Genomic DNA, 14543 nt, shown 5'->3' on the forward strand with positions numbered 1-14543 from the left:
ATGGATAAAATGCATGCACCATTAATTATACAGACACGTGTGGTAGTGACGCCCTGTCATTAATAAAAATTACGTGGTAAAGTTGTAATACAAAAATAATATGTAGACTGCATTAAAAACGTCAAGTACTTGTGAGGTATTAACAAGTATGCGTAGTTGAAAGCAGAAAAATAACAGATCACGGACGAAAGGCTAATCAATCAGTCCACCATCTGGAGGACTAAAACTGTCTATCCTGTATGCTTGTGATACTAGTTTACATCATTTGTTTTATAATTTATTCCAAGCCTCAGTCAGCATAAGGTCCACAGGGCATGCGTTGTCCACCTGGATATCTAAACAATCATGGCAACATATTTTCATTGAAGGTAGTATTGCAAATATTTCTAAATTTGTTTTTGCTCAAGTCTCCACGATGTCGATGATGCTCCGTAGAACTTATCAAAAGACAAAGACAAATGTTGAACTACAATTAATGTACTTGTCTACATATCATACCCATGTAACATGGTTCTTGGCCTTACGGTTCTTTAGAAAGTGTTGCTTGAAATGTTTTATATTTGACCCCTCTGATCTTGATCAAATTCTTTTAAGAAGATTTTTCTATAGCACTCCATCCTATGTGCCTACTGGAAAAATATCAGGAGCCCGGATCTTATGAAACTTAAAAAGGAGCTTCTTAAAGCATTTAACCCATAAAAGCCCATGCATGATGGTAACCTTTGACCCCAGCCATTGTTCAAAGTTGACTTTCAAGTTGACCTAAACGTAGGTCAAGGTCACTTATATAGGAAACTTAAAAGCACTTCACCATACCTACAGGCCAGTTATCAGGACCCTTTCTCTTTCTGTTTTCAAGAGTAGCCAGTGAAAGGAAAAATTGAAGGACAAACAGACAGTGGTATGCTAGGCTATACCATAATCTCACATGCACTTCATGACACCATAAACCTAGTACTTTAACTCTTTCTAAAGTAAATAAGCTTATTTGAGGTATATTTGAGAAAGGTTTACATTATTAAATGTTCAGTAAGTATCTCATGGTATTGTATATTTGAAATACTTAACTTAATGTTTTACACAGAAGAAAGAGTTCACAGGCAAAAATACTTCCTATTATTGATATTGTCCGTGTCACACCCTAAACTCAGGTGCCTAAGACCCTTTTGCATTTCCGGTTCAACCAGTTTGTCTGTTTTCAAATGTAAACTTTTTCGGAGTAAAAATCCTGGCGGACCTGCCAATGTTTATGCAGGACTTGCAAAGCTGTGCCATGGCCCGCCTAAAAAGCAGCATCAGATTACTAGGTCCGACTTTATTTCATTAGCAAACAACTGGTCCAACCGTTTGGATCGTGATAACGAATGCTTTCTAGTGTCATTACTAGATTGGGGAAAGGGAAGTAACCCTGATCAATAATTTCTAGTCGGTATATATATATATATATATAGTTGCAATGATTATACAGTCTTAATTATGTAAAAGTTGAAAAAATACAAAGATAATTTCAAAAATCACTTTATTATCTGATACAAACAGCTTTCATATATCACAGTCTGCTTTAATTTCAACAATAATTGTCACTGTAACATAAAAATTATAGGTACTAACCAAATCATTATATGTTTGTATACTTTTTATGTTTCCTGAGCTCAAAGATTGGAGAAATCTACAAATAAAAAATCTGAATATATATAGGTTTGGGCATGAAGTTCTATTTATATAAAAAAAAAATGCAATACAACGCCATATGGTGTTTTTTCATAATTAAATGAATAGCCTTAAGGCATAGCATTCTAAATATTCATATTTTAAATTTAAATTTTACACAAACAGTTTACATTAATGAAAACTGAACCAATGTGACGAAAGGCTCCCAAGTGTCAAAATTACCAATGTTGATGGCTTTGTACACCTAAAACAGAATTTGAATTATCTAGACTTCCAGACAAAACAAAATAGGTTAAAGCATCAAGTTTATCGATAGGAATGTCTCAATTTTTTTTAACAGGGATGTCTTTGGCTGAGTTGTCTTCAACAAACACAGTGTATGAATATATTAATGTATGTATGAATGTATGTATGTATGTATGTATGAATGTATGTATGTATTATGCAAATTTCAACTGAAAAGATTCCAAAGCATATCCTTCACAAGAATGTTTTTTTTTTTTTAATTTTGATCCTTAGCTCTCATCAGGCCACTGATAGCATAAATTACAAGAACTGCTCTCTCAACAAGTAATCAAGAGGTGGTGTATGTTTGTTGATAGACTTGTTTCACCCAATAGTACACTACCTAAGTGTGATAGTGTACTGACCGCAGACACACAACAAAACATGCTTCGATATATACTTTATCTACGTAATAACACAACTACAGAACTAGCAATCAAATGATTTTGACACAAACACACATGAACATAGTCTGGAATGTGAATACAAACTAATTATAGCACCATTGGTTTTTAACTGTGTAATACTGTAATCCTGGATTAAATGTTGAGGGATTTGGCGGTAGAGATCGAGGCTGAATAAGCTGTGGTCAAAATAATGTAACGTGGGATCCCATGAGGAGGGGGTGGGGTAGAGGGGAAGAAATATAGGGTTGGAGGCTAGGGGTGAAGACAGGTTGCATGAAGACTGTTTTATTCTTCATGAATCAAACCATACAGGTTTGAGCCTTGTATAAGTTCCTTTCCTTGTGTGTAACTGGTTATAATATTGATTAAGCTCGGAGGCCAGTTGTTTTAATCTGACTCCACGATAGAATTTCAAACAGAGTTTTTTGGGGAAATGATTTTTTTCTGTTGTAATGGTATTGTACTGGCAAGAAACGAGACTATACACAAACAAATATATCATTTTTAACACATCCTTTCAGCTATCTAGAAACATTGGTCTATAGATGTGATTTCTTCTGCAGCAGTCTCTTCCTCTGGTTGTAGTCGTTGGAGGAGGTGAGCCATTCTCCCCCGTCCGCTACGATGACTGTCCCGGTAACCAGCTGAGCAGCATCACTGACCACGTAAAGGACAGTATTGCCGATGTCCTCACGCTTTCCCATTCTTTGTATCGGTATACTCTGCACATAGTCATCAGTAATACTCCTACCACCTGTAACATATAACATAAATCATTGCTTCATTAAGTTGTTTTTTGGAGGCAAACCTAACTGATTCCCATTTCCTGTACCAGCTTCAGCAAGTTTCATTAAATTTGTAACGGAAATGGAATGAGTTTGCGATTGTTTTTCTCATATCTCTAACCAAAACCATGCTAAATTGCACACTTTGTGATTATTTTACAGGAAAAAATAAATGAAAACACCATTAGTTTTTCTGATGCGGTGAATTTGTGATGCATGTATTATTATTTCATGCTTGTATTGTTCCTTGTGATGTCACAATGACTGAAAGCAAATTTTTTAAATCAAAAATATTATGTGCGGGTTTTATTCCTGCAGCCAAGATTAAATCTTTTTATGTAGGATGTTGGTATCAGATACATTTTTGCAAAGTATTAATTTTAAGAATAAGATCTCTCAGAAAATTCAACATTGTATATCGGGAAATTTACACCGCAGTTCAATTATCACCTTTTCACCTTTTGTAATGAAGGCAAATTTATCATTACAGCAAACAAAAGGGCAAAATTAATACCGAGTGAATATGTATTTTGACGGGGTAGGGAAAAAGTATCCTGGTATAGAGTATGTATTTTAACTCACTTCAATATGCCATGCCAACAAAATGCCTTGCCAACAAAATCAATAATGTTGAATCAAATTACACTTACGATAAAAAATATCAAAACAGCTTAATTGTAAAAAAAAAAAGAGATTCTCTTTCACTATTTCAAACAGAGTTACAATGGTCCTTTATTTTGTACACCTCTAAATTTCTCCTACTCTGCCCAAACCCTTGGGAGGGGAACTCACACTTAGTTTATGCAAAGTTGTGTCTAAATTGTCCAATGTTGCTTCAGACCAAATTTTATAAAAAGAAAATCTGATCAGCACTTCAGGAGGAGTAGCCTTTTAAAGGAAAAGGATCATGTCAGACTGAAAGATATATAACAGCCACAGCAGAAGCATTGGCTTACTTTGGTCCTTCCAACCAGGTGAACCAAATAAATGCCAAGTTATAAGCTAAAATAATGCGGTGTAAAGAATGATGTACAGTATACCATAAAACTTTTCTCCAGATAAACTATTGCCCTTCGCTGGTAAAATTATTTTTTTTCACAATTTTACATTCGCCCTTTACATTTCATTACTTTGTTTATTATGTTGTTTACAAATTTTTGCAGTAATGATAAATTTGCCCTCATTTCAGAGGTAAAAATTAAACTACATTGAAAATTCCTTGGTATACTGAAGGTGATATTTAAGGCTTAAAATAGACTGTCTAGTTTTTCATGTTTATGAAGAACTACCTTAAAAAAAAGTAGCACTAGTTTTTAGGAGGCTGAGAAGTCCTTCTTACCTAGTCGTCTCATACCCTCCGTGTCTGAAATTGGTCCTGGTGCCACACACATGACCCTCACTCCATCCATCCCCCACTCCACAGCCATGTGTTTGGTCATTGCCTCTGGTAATATAAATATCATGTGTTTAAAAATAAATATATGCTTTAAACCAGGTAGGTATGAGACTGTGATGTACAAATAGTGCACTTCAATGAATCCATCTTAAGTGAAAAATAAAGACATAGACACCATGTATTATTTGAAAATCTAAAACTTTCACTGTACAGACTAGTCCATCTGTGCCCCCATTATTTGTCTGACCCCTACCCATATTTGGTCCTAACAAAGTTAAATCTCAACCCTTGTATAATCCTCGTACAGTTTTACCCCTTCCCATATTTGGTCCTCACAAAGTTGAATCTCAACCCTTGTATAATCCTCGTACAGTTTTACCCCTACCCTCGGTTTACCCTGAAAATTGTCTGACCTTTCCAATTGTTTGTACCCAATCATTGTTTGATCTTTACGACTGTCTGACCATTCAAGTTGTTAGATCCTTACAATTGTTTTAACCTTACCCTTATTTGACCCTTGTTTGACCCTTGTTTGACCCTAACAGTCATTAGACACTAACGATCATGTAAACCAACGTCTGACTGCTATCCTTGTTAACCCTGAAGTCCTTTCTTTGTAGCTTGCCCTAACTTCTTCACCCCTTACCTTGTCTGACCCCTTTTATTTGATTGGTCCCTTTGTTTACTTGACCACTACACTTGCTTGACCATTGACATGATGACTTACCTATGGCCGCCTTAGCTGATCCGGCATGAGCCTGGAGTGTTGTTCCGCGGGTCTGTATTGTGGCTGTGATGTTAATCATTACTCCGCCATGATCCTACAAAAAAAAGAAAAAACAACATCAACTTTTGTCGGGTTCATTTCCAGTCAGTCCTTACATAACAAAGACCATTTGATAAGATAAGTACTTAGTAGGTGCTTGCTTGGAAGAAATTCAAGAACTTGGTTTTTCTGAATTACTTTATTTACCCACAAATAAGCCCATGCCTGTTAATAAGCCCACTCATATCTACTGCAGTTCAGTAGAAATTCCAACAAATGCTATTTCATTGTCCTGAAATGAGCCCATACTCTTCTCATACTTGCCAACTTTTTGAAATTTCCATGTGGGAGATTCACAGGTTTCAACCTGCTCAATTTTTGGGTCCAAAATCGGGAGAGTTGTATGTCTCCTTTGAGTGATGAATTAATCACACATAGGTGATTGCTCCTTACAAATTTGGTAATCGATACAGTATGGTAATTGATACAGTATGGTAATCGATACAGTATGGTAGTAGATACAGTATGGTAATAGATACAGTATGGTAATCGATACAGTATGGTAATAGATACAGTATGGTTATATATACAGTATGATAATCGATACAGTATGGTAATCGATACAGTATGGTAATAGATACAGTATGGTAATAGATACAGTATGGTAATAGATAAAGTATGGTAATAGATACAGTATGGTTATAGATACAGTATGATAATCGATACAGTATGATAATCGATACAGTATGGTAATAGATACAGTATGGTAATAGATACAGTATGGTTATCGATACGGTATGGTAATAGATACAGTATGGTAATCGATACAGTATGGTAATCGATACAGTATGGTAATCGATACAGTATGGTAATAGATACGGTATGGTAATCGAAACCGTATGGCTATAGATGCGGTATGGTAATCGATACGGTATGGTAATAGATACGGTATGGTAATCGATACAGTATGGTAATAGATACAGTATGGTAATCGATACAGTATGGTAATAGATACAGTATGGTAATAGATACAGTATGCCAACAATGAATTACATTGCATCATACAGATAAATAATCAATCTAGGACTCATCGGCTATGCTAGGGTCCGAAGAGTTGGAAATCAGAATTGTCTCAACTACTGTGAAACCAAGGGGAGAGAAGCAAAAATTAAGAGAAGTACTGTTTGGTAAGTTTAAAAGTCCAAAGTTTAGTGGGTTGTTTTGTGGGGTTCTGAGATTGAGCGCAGATAACAAAATATGCAGGTAGATTGATGAAGTAGTAAATACAATAAAGAGAAAATCTATCATATCATGTTTTTCAAGCCTCGATCACCAGTGAGTCGGCCTATGAATTAAGTACCACCTACGAGTGACACTTGATTAAGTTGTGATAGAGTCTTCCCTTTATTATATTTCTTAAAGAAGAAAACCAAAGTCTGCCTATAAGTATTTTCTAGACTCTTTTGTTGGTGCCTGGGCATGTTTGTCCATTCAAGCTTCTAGTATCCCTTAGTTACCTGAACAGATAACAACCCAAAGCTCAACAGCATGGAAGCAATACATATGACTGGAAAGTTAAGTACACATAATTCAATTTAATTTTGTTATTTTATATTATTAAGTGAATTATCTAAACAATGAAATTAAAATTTCAAGACCCATAATTCCAGAAAAAACAGACAAATCACAAATTCTTTTCTTCATGCATGTGTACATATGATGTAGTTTGACTGTGCGAAGTTACCAAACATGCCAACAAACGGTTAAGGAGGTTTACTTACAAGGTTCTGAAGCAGAAATTTTAAGTTAAAAGGGCCATAGCTACAGAAAAACTAGCTGTTTCACTAATTCCTTTCTCCTTGTACATCTACATACAACTTCCTTTCACTGTGTCAAGTTAAAAAAAAATCAACACAATTAAGGAGGAGTTGCGCTTACAAGGATAATGAACAGATGGATTGACGGACAGATGGATGGAGTGCGTGATTATAAAAGCAAATAACAAAAAAACTGATTTGTCATGAACTTTATTGAAAGTCTACCAACCTTCATGTATTTCTCGTAGATGACCTTGCTGACATTAAACGTGCCGTGAGCATCAATTTCCATTACAGTTTTGAAAGCATTAAAGGACAGTCCAGTTATAGGTGACAGAAAATTACCAGCCGCACCTAGAGTAACAGAAAACAGAGACAATATTACAAAATCAACTGTTAAAGCACTCTGATGGAAAATTGTTAAATTTCTTAATTCTGAAAATATTTTTATTTATTGTAATAATAATAATCTTTATTTAAGCTTGTGTACATTGTCAACAACAAACATAAGCTCTGTAGAGCTTTTATTGCTAAGGTTTTTGAGGTGGAGGAAAACACATGGGGGAAAACCACCTTGCCCTAGGAAGGGTAACAGACATCACTCTCTTTTTCCTCCAATGCTGGAGATCTAACCAAAATTCTTGTGAGAATGAGTAGTCTGAAGCTCTTATGCTTGATTGCACACAGTAGAAATTACTGCGTGTTAGCAATCAAGGCTACCAAGGAACCTGAAAACAATTGTAACTTTGTTTTCCATTTTTTTTCAGTTGGAAAGGCATTACTGTTTGATTGTTCAAAACAAATGATTTTTTTCATTGATTATACCCACTATTGCAGCCAGGAGAAATGAAATTGGGTTAAATGTTTATTTTTGATTAATAGGAATTCAAATGTAGTCCCTTTTCATACTTTTCAAGAAAAACATATTAAGCAAGTTTGAGAGCATATATTTATCGCTGAACTGACAAATATGAACAAAGGGCCATAACTCTGAAGTAAAGTACAAATGTATGACGGATTGACCCCTGATTTAAGTATTTGACATCCTTCCATCACAATGAATATCTGCAAAACTTTTTGGTCAATTATTTGTGACAAAGTATACGAGAATGCATCGGGCAAAGTGACCTGTGGTGAACGAAGGGGCATAACTCTGACAATAGTTGGACACTAGGCTGAATTTTAGTACACAACACTTTGCTATCCAAAGAGGTGTCAGTAGGGCTGCAATGATACGCAAACCTCACCAAACAATATATATCGTGGTATGATGCTTACGATAGGATACCTATCACAATACAAATATCTGCTTAAAAGGTCAACATCATCATGATTGAGCGAAGGATTTTATCAAGTTTTGTCACAGACTTCAATAGTAAATACTATCAAAATATAATTTTGTATATTATCTAGTACTTTTGGGTATGACTGCACAGTGGACCACATCTGTACTGAAGGATTAAAAAAATATCAGTCCACTCCTTTAAGAGTTTGATAAATGTTTATTGATAATTTAAGTACTATTAGTGTATTGCAATACAGGCAAACAAACAAATTGATTTAACACACACAAGAAAGTATCGCGATACGATACAAAACGATAAATCGTTGCAGCCCTTGGACTGAATGACAGACAGACAAAAGGAGAAAGGCAAACCGAAGTCCCCTCTTGTAGTACATGTAACAGTACAAAACAAAAACTTCAACATTACACAATAGCTTCAGCATGTGACACTATATATTTGATATTTTTGAAATCATGAAAAAACACAATACCATTTACAGTGATAAGATGTGTACAAACCATTCACTAGGTAGTCTATTCTGCCGAACTCTGTGAGTGCTGACTCTGCAGCTTTTATAATGGATTCCGGCTGCAAAAAAATTATCAAAAGCAGGTTAATATAAAAAATTGTACAATATCATCAATATTCTATCAATAAGAAAATGTACAGTAATATTTGTTTCTTAAATATATAGATACCCATTAAGTTTTAGAAACAAAAATCTAACATTTTCAACACTTTTGAAAATAAGGAAAGTTTCATAGTTAAAAAAGGTGTGGAAAGTAATATTTCAATTTAGATGAGACTGATGGTGTTAAAGATGTAAAATATAAGTTTTCTGAGAGAGAGAGAGAGAGAGAGAGAGAGAGAGAGAGAGGGGGGGGGGTTACAATTATACCAGAGACATATATTAATATATACGTCTCTGATTTACACTGTATGGATATTAGACATAATGTTACCAAAAATATCAAATGATATTTCAGCAAGACTTGGAGAATATCAACAGGAAGAACATTATAAAGCTTGACTGTGACACATACTTTCCTGACATCCATCTGTACCGGGACACATCTCCGACCTGTGGCCTTGGACAACGTCTCTGCAGATTCCTTCAATTTGTCCATCCTGCGACTACATATTACTGTATCACACTGATGTCTGAAAGTTTAAAACCCAGGCATGATACAAAATGTCTTAACAACTAACAAATGTAACTAAACATGTCTTTACTTATCTGTAGGGTGTCTTCATTCTTTCAATGTTATTAAATACATGGGAAATTGTTCAGTCAATAAATATAATACACAGAATTTCAGAATATTTACACAAGTGTTAGCTTAATATATTATTTACAGCAGTAAGTTATCAACTTACCTCATAAAGACTTCTGCAATGGTGAAGCATATCCCTGTTCCTCCCCCGGTGATAAAAGCAACTTTTCCCCTGAAACAAAAAAACCCACATCAGAACAAGAAACAATTCTTCTTATCTACTCTAATCCTGTACAATAATAACCACAACCACATCCCATGCTTGTTTAGCATAATTAAAAATCAGAAACTGTAACAGGTTGTTTCGCCCTAAAACCCGTTCCCGCTAGGTTGTTTCGCCCAATTTTTTTTTTTAAATTTATACGCTTATATAATAATAAATAATTAAATGTATCAACTAAACTTATTGATAACTTTCTATTTTGTTGTTAGATGTATTTCATGTAGAAAAACATGCAACTGTGCAAGTGCGGAGTCAGCTTTTCACAGCTGCCATTTGTCACACTCCCTGAAAAACAACACAAATACATTTTTTTTATAAAATTAATTTTAATGATATGGAAGACTATAAGAAGACTTAATTTATGACTTAAAACTTCTAAAATTGAAAGAAAATACTAAATAAGGTTTCGCCCTAAAAGTTTTGTTTTAGGGCAAAACAACCTAGGGCAAACTGGATTTCGGGCGAAACAACCCGAAACCATCAGAAACAGAAACACTATAGACACTTTTATCACATAGCCAACTTGGGGATTACACACAATACCATAAACACATTACATAAAGATATATCTTAATGTTTTTGTAATAATAATGTAACTTTAAAATTATGTTTATTGATAGATTCAATGCACTGGCAAAATGAATACAGCAATACACAGGTGCTAAACACACTATAATAGTTTTTTTTTAAAATATGATGTGTATATACTAATATATAGTATTTTTACACATTATATTACTATTAGTGTGTCCAGCACATGTATATCCCTATATGCTGAAAATTGATTTAAGCATGTACAGGTTAATTTCTTATTACTGTTTTTCATTATGGACAGAATTGCAGACCCCTGTGAATGATGTCAAAGTGTACAATTTTCTAAAACTATACGTTGTAAATTCCAGATTTTGAGATACATTTCAGTGAATCCCAGTAATTAATCTACAATTCATTTTTACAAGCCCTTTTCAAATGTATTGCTGCTCAAAACAATGAGTCCCACAATGTTAAATTTAAGTATTTCCAGAAATTCTGTGAGTCCCATAAAAAAATCTGTGAGTATAGGACTCGGGACTCGCATTTAGTCACTGGTAAGTGGAAAATAGTCTAGTCTCTTTTTAAAAAAAAAGTCATATACGTAATAGGACATAAGATAAGCAAATATGACAGCATAGTTATTGACCCCGGTCAGGTGTACCGGTCACTCGTTTATGCAGAATGACTTTTTGGTCTACTTCTAAAAATCTTATTCACCGTTATGAAGGCTGAAGACTAGCAGAAATGAAAAAATATCTACACATGCATTGAACATTTTTGCACGACTTGGCTATGTCAGATCATGAGCCAACCATTTGTACATAACGCGATCATATGAAAACGGACATGCAGAATTGCTGGCTGTGTAATGTCAGTTGCATCGACTGTCACCTGAGTAAATCCGGCCGAAAGATGTACTTGTAGTCTTTGATGCATTCCTCCACGTGTGACGGCGTCTGAGACATGACTATAGCGACAGGTGGTCTGGCAAGAGGCAAGGGTGTTGAAGAACTATGGACTGTGTCAGGAGATTATTTACACGGAAGTAGCCCAAACACGTGCTTCCGGTTCGAAAGGGTTACCGCCCACTTCTCTTCTCTCCCTCATTTCGTTCAAACACCAAATATTTGAATGGCAAGTTCATCATAGACATGTATTTTAATCACGGACTTAGATCTAATCTAATTCCGTGTTATAACGATATAGATTCATGCATTCGCGTCTTTTCCTTCCCAAACCTAGTCTGACCCAACTATTATAGAAACTAGGTTGAATATCCGGATTCAAGGGGATCTGGGGAAGGAAGATCCAAGTTGCAGAATTAAGCTGCTGAATATTAAGGAAGGCCAGAAAATCAGTCAAACTTTCGTTGTACGTAGTCTCTGTATGGTTAAAACTGTATACATTTAATCTAAGATGGATGTAGAGGCTAGGTGTCTGTTGCAAACCATCAATATTGACTACTTGGTATAATTACGGACTTAAATAGCAAATCTAATCTAATTCCGTGGTATAACAATAATAATGTGGGTTTTTTTTAGATTTTACCAAATAACAAGGGTTAATTCCCATGAGAATCTCTTTAAAAAGTAAATAATATAGATAATATACAACAACAAACATTCTGCATCATAGTACATAAATATATGATAATGACTGGACAGATATTTGTTTTTGACATTTTTCTTTGAATTCATTAAGATTGCTGGCTCGTAATAGTCGGGCCCCACACGCTCAGGTGCCCAAGTCCCGCATCGCCTATAGCTACCGTCAACCTGAGTTCGATGGGTTCTGTCATTGGGTTGATATATATATACACGAGGACACCAATGGATAGTTCCTATAATATTTATTAAGAATGAATACGATGAAGTATGTACAAAGGATAAGACAACCAGGTCACAGTGCACCGTCCTGATAGGCGAGAACATCCCTGGTATGTTGACCCCGACTCTGCACCAGATTTTACCCATCATCACTTAGGACACTATTGTGACATGAATATGTTTTGTAGCGACCCGACCGGTTGGGTTGAGACCCGTCTCTATTACAGGCTTCTTAATTGCAATAGGAAGCCGGTTCCGTGGTTCAGGACCAGAATAACTAAAAGATCGTTTTAGAGTATATCATTATTCTAGGTTTTGATAACTGCAAGTTCTGGTTTGCAGCTGATCCTTGATCAGTATTTGTAGAATTAATAGGAATAAGCATGTCTGATGTGCAAGGTAATGTTTGGCTATTAATAGGCTTGTATACAAAAATACATTTGTGTAACAGAATTTTCTTCTCAAATGGTAAGCAATTGAGGGTTGCAAACAATTTCCTCAATGGAGTTGTAAAAATCAGCATCTAAAACGATTCTAGCTGCACGTTTTTGAAGTTTTACCGTGCAGTTGTTATTTTTCTGTGTAGTTGGTCATCATCCAGTACAACAATAATCCAGTACTGACATGTAATATGAAACATAGACGAGTTTTTTTAGCTGGTATAGATAGGACATTTTTAGCTTATGCAAGAGAGATATTTTTGATGCTATATAGATTTACAAATTCTTTCAATATGGAAACTGATTCCATGTTAAAGTGTTACCAATACGCACACTTAAGGGTTTTTGTGGCGAAGCATTGGTTAGCGGTATGCTATCTACATCTACCTCTTCACAGTACCTACTAACATAGTGGTTGTCTTTTCTACATTTATGTACATTCCATCATTATGACACCATTTTTTTATGTGTTCCATATCGCTTTGTAAAGGCAATGTTTGGACCTAGAGGATGGCATGTTGCATATTACGCATACATAATTGCAAATCATTTATATAAACAGGAATAGAATAGGACCTAGTATTGATCCTTAGGGACACTGTGGTGGATGTTGTATGTAATGGTAAAACATTTAAAACAGGAATAGAATAGGACCAAGTATTGATCCTTGGGGACACTGTGGTGGATGTTGTATGTAATGGAAAAACATTCAAAACAGGAATAGAATAGGACCTAGTATTGATCCTTGGGGGACACTGTGGTGGATGTTGTATGTAATGGTAAAACATTTAAAACAGGAATAGAATAGGACCAAGTATTGATCCTTGAGGACACTGTGGTGGATGTTGTATGTAATGGAAAAACATATACAACAAGAATATAATAGGACCAAGAATTGATCCTTAGGGACTGTGATGGATGTTGTATGTAATGGCAACACATTTAAAACAGGAATAGAATAGGACCAAGTATTTATCCTTGGGGACACTCTGGTGGATGTTCTATGTAATGGTAAAATATTTAAAACAGGAATAGAATAGGACCAAGTATTGATTCTTATCTATTTCTGGAGAATAAATAACTTACCTAAACACCTGATCACCATAGGTGAGCAAAATGACAATGCTCAGACGAGCAGAACCCGTTATCGACAATTAATTTCATAAGAAAATGGCGCACAAAATTCTGAATTTGAATGGTATATTTGCAGGTTGAGGAAGGTGACTTGTTGGTGCAACCTATGATGTTGAGCTACAAATTCCTTTTAATTGGCTGATCCTTTTGCATTTCATGCGACCACTGGAATGGAATTACGAATGAACAATACTTCACTTGAATATGGGTGCTGGTATTATAAAAAAAACTATCAATTTAGATCGTGACTCGTCCAAAACATTATATCTTATGGACAGGGGTTTACTTTTAGACGGAAAAAAGAACAAGTTATGTGTGCATTGCATTTAGAGTATGAAACAATCTTAACGCACCCTCATTATATAGAATCTATTTTTATCTTGCCAGGTATTATGTATGAGTTACATGTCATTAATAAGATTCTTTATACAGAAACACAACTTGAAACATGACAACTAGAAAACATAATCATAAATTTTGATTTAATAATGAATAAATTATAAACAATTACACACCAACATATCTCTGGCAAGGTTTTATAAATGTAAACAGTTAGACTTTCTGGAGTAACACAATCTCAATATACCCCAAACACGAACAAATAATACATAAGAGAAGTTTATTTCTGGATTATTGACACTTGAAAACAAAGACCAACAAATTATGTAACTATTGCTAAATCTTCTATCAACTTATTTA

General features: G+C 34.9%; 1 protein-coding gene across 1 annotated transcript; it reads right to left on the reverse strand.

Annotated features, from left to right (window-relative positions):
* Window positions 1-1504: 1504 nt before the first annotated feature.
* On the reverse strand, window positions 1505-11497 carry LOC110448587 (peroxisomal 2,4-dienoyl-CoA reductase-like). The gene is made up of 8 exons (XM_021494912.1): window positions 11336-11497; window positions 9791-9859; window positions 9457-9574; window positions 8932-9001; window positions 7357-7481; window positions 5272-5365; window positions 4488-4592; window positions 1505-3117 (listed from the first exon to the last, which is right to left on the reverse strand). Exons 1-8 carry the CDS (start codon window positions 11407-11409, stop codon window positions 2903-2905), a joined length of 870 nt encoding a protein of 289 aa, XP_021350587.1. The 5' UTR covers window positions 11410-11497; the 3' UTR covers window positions 1505-2902.
* Window positions 11498-14543: the final 3046 nt, after the last annotated feature.

Source organism: Mizuhopecten yessoensis, unplaced genomic scaffold (genome assembly GCF_002113885.1).
Source record: "Mizuhopecten yessoensis strain PY_sf001 unplaced genomic scaffold, ASM211388v2 scaffold4121, whole genome shotgun sequence".
NCBI classification, from domain to species: Eukaryota; Metazoa; Mollusca; class Bivalvia; order Pectinida; family Pectinidae; genus Mizuhopecten; species Mizuhopecten yessoensis.

Coding starts and splice junctions, on each gene's coding strand:
- LOC110448587 (XM_021494912.1), bottom strand. CDS start 11,409: ATGTCTCAGACGCCGTCACACGTGGAGGAATGCATCAAAGACTACAAG. Junction 7,482..8,931: donor AATAGACTACCTAGTGAATG/GTTTGTACACAT, acceptor CTGTTACTCTAG/GTGCGGCTGGTAATTTTCTG. Junction 3,118..4,487: donor GGAGGGTATGAGACGACTAG/GTAAGAAGGACT, acceptor TATATGTTACAG/GTGGTAGGAGTATTACTGAT.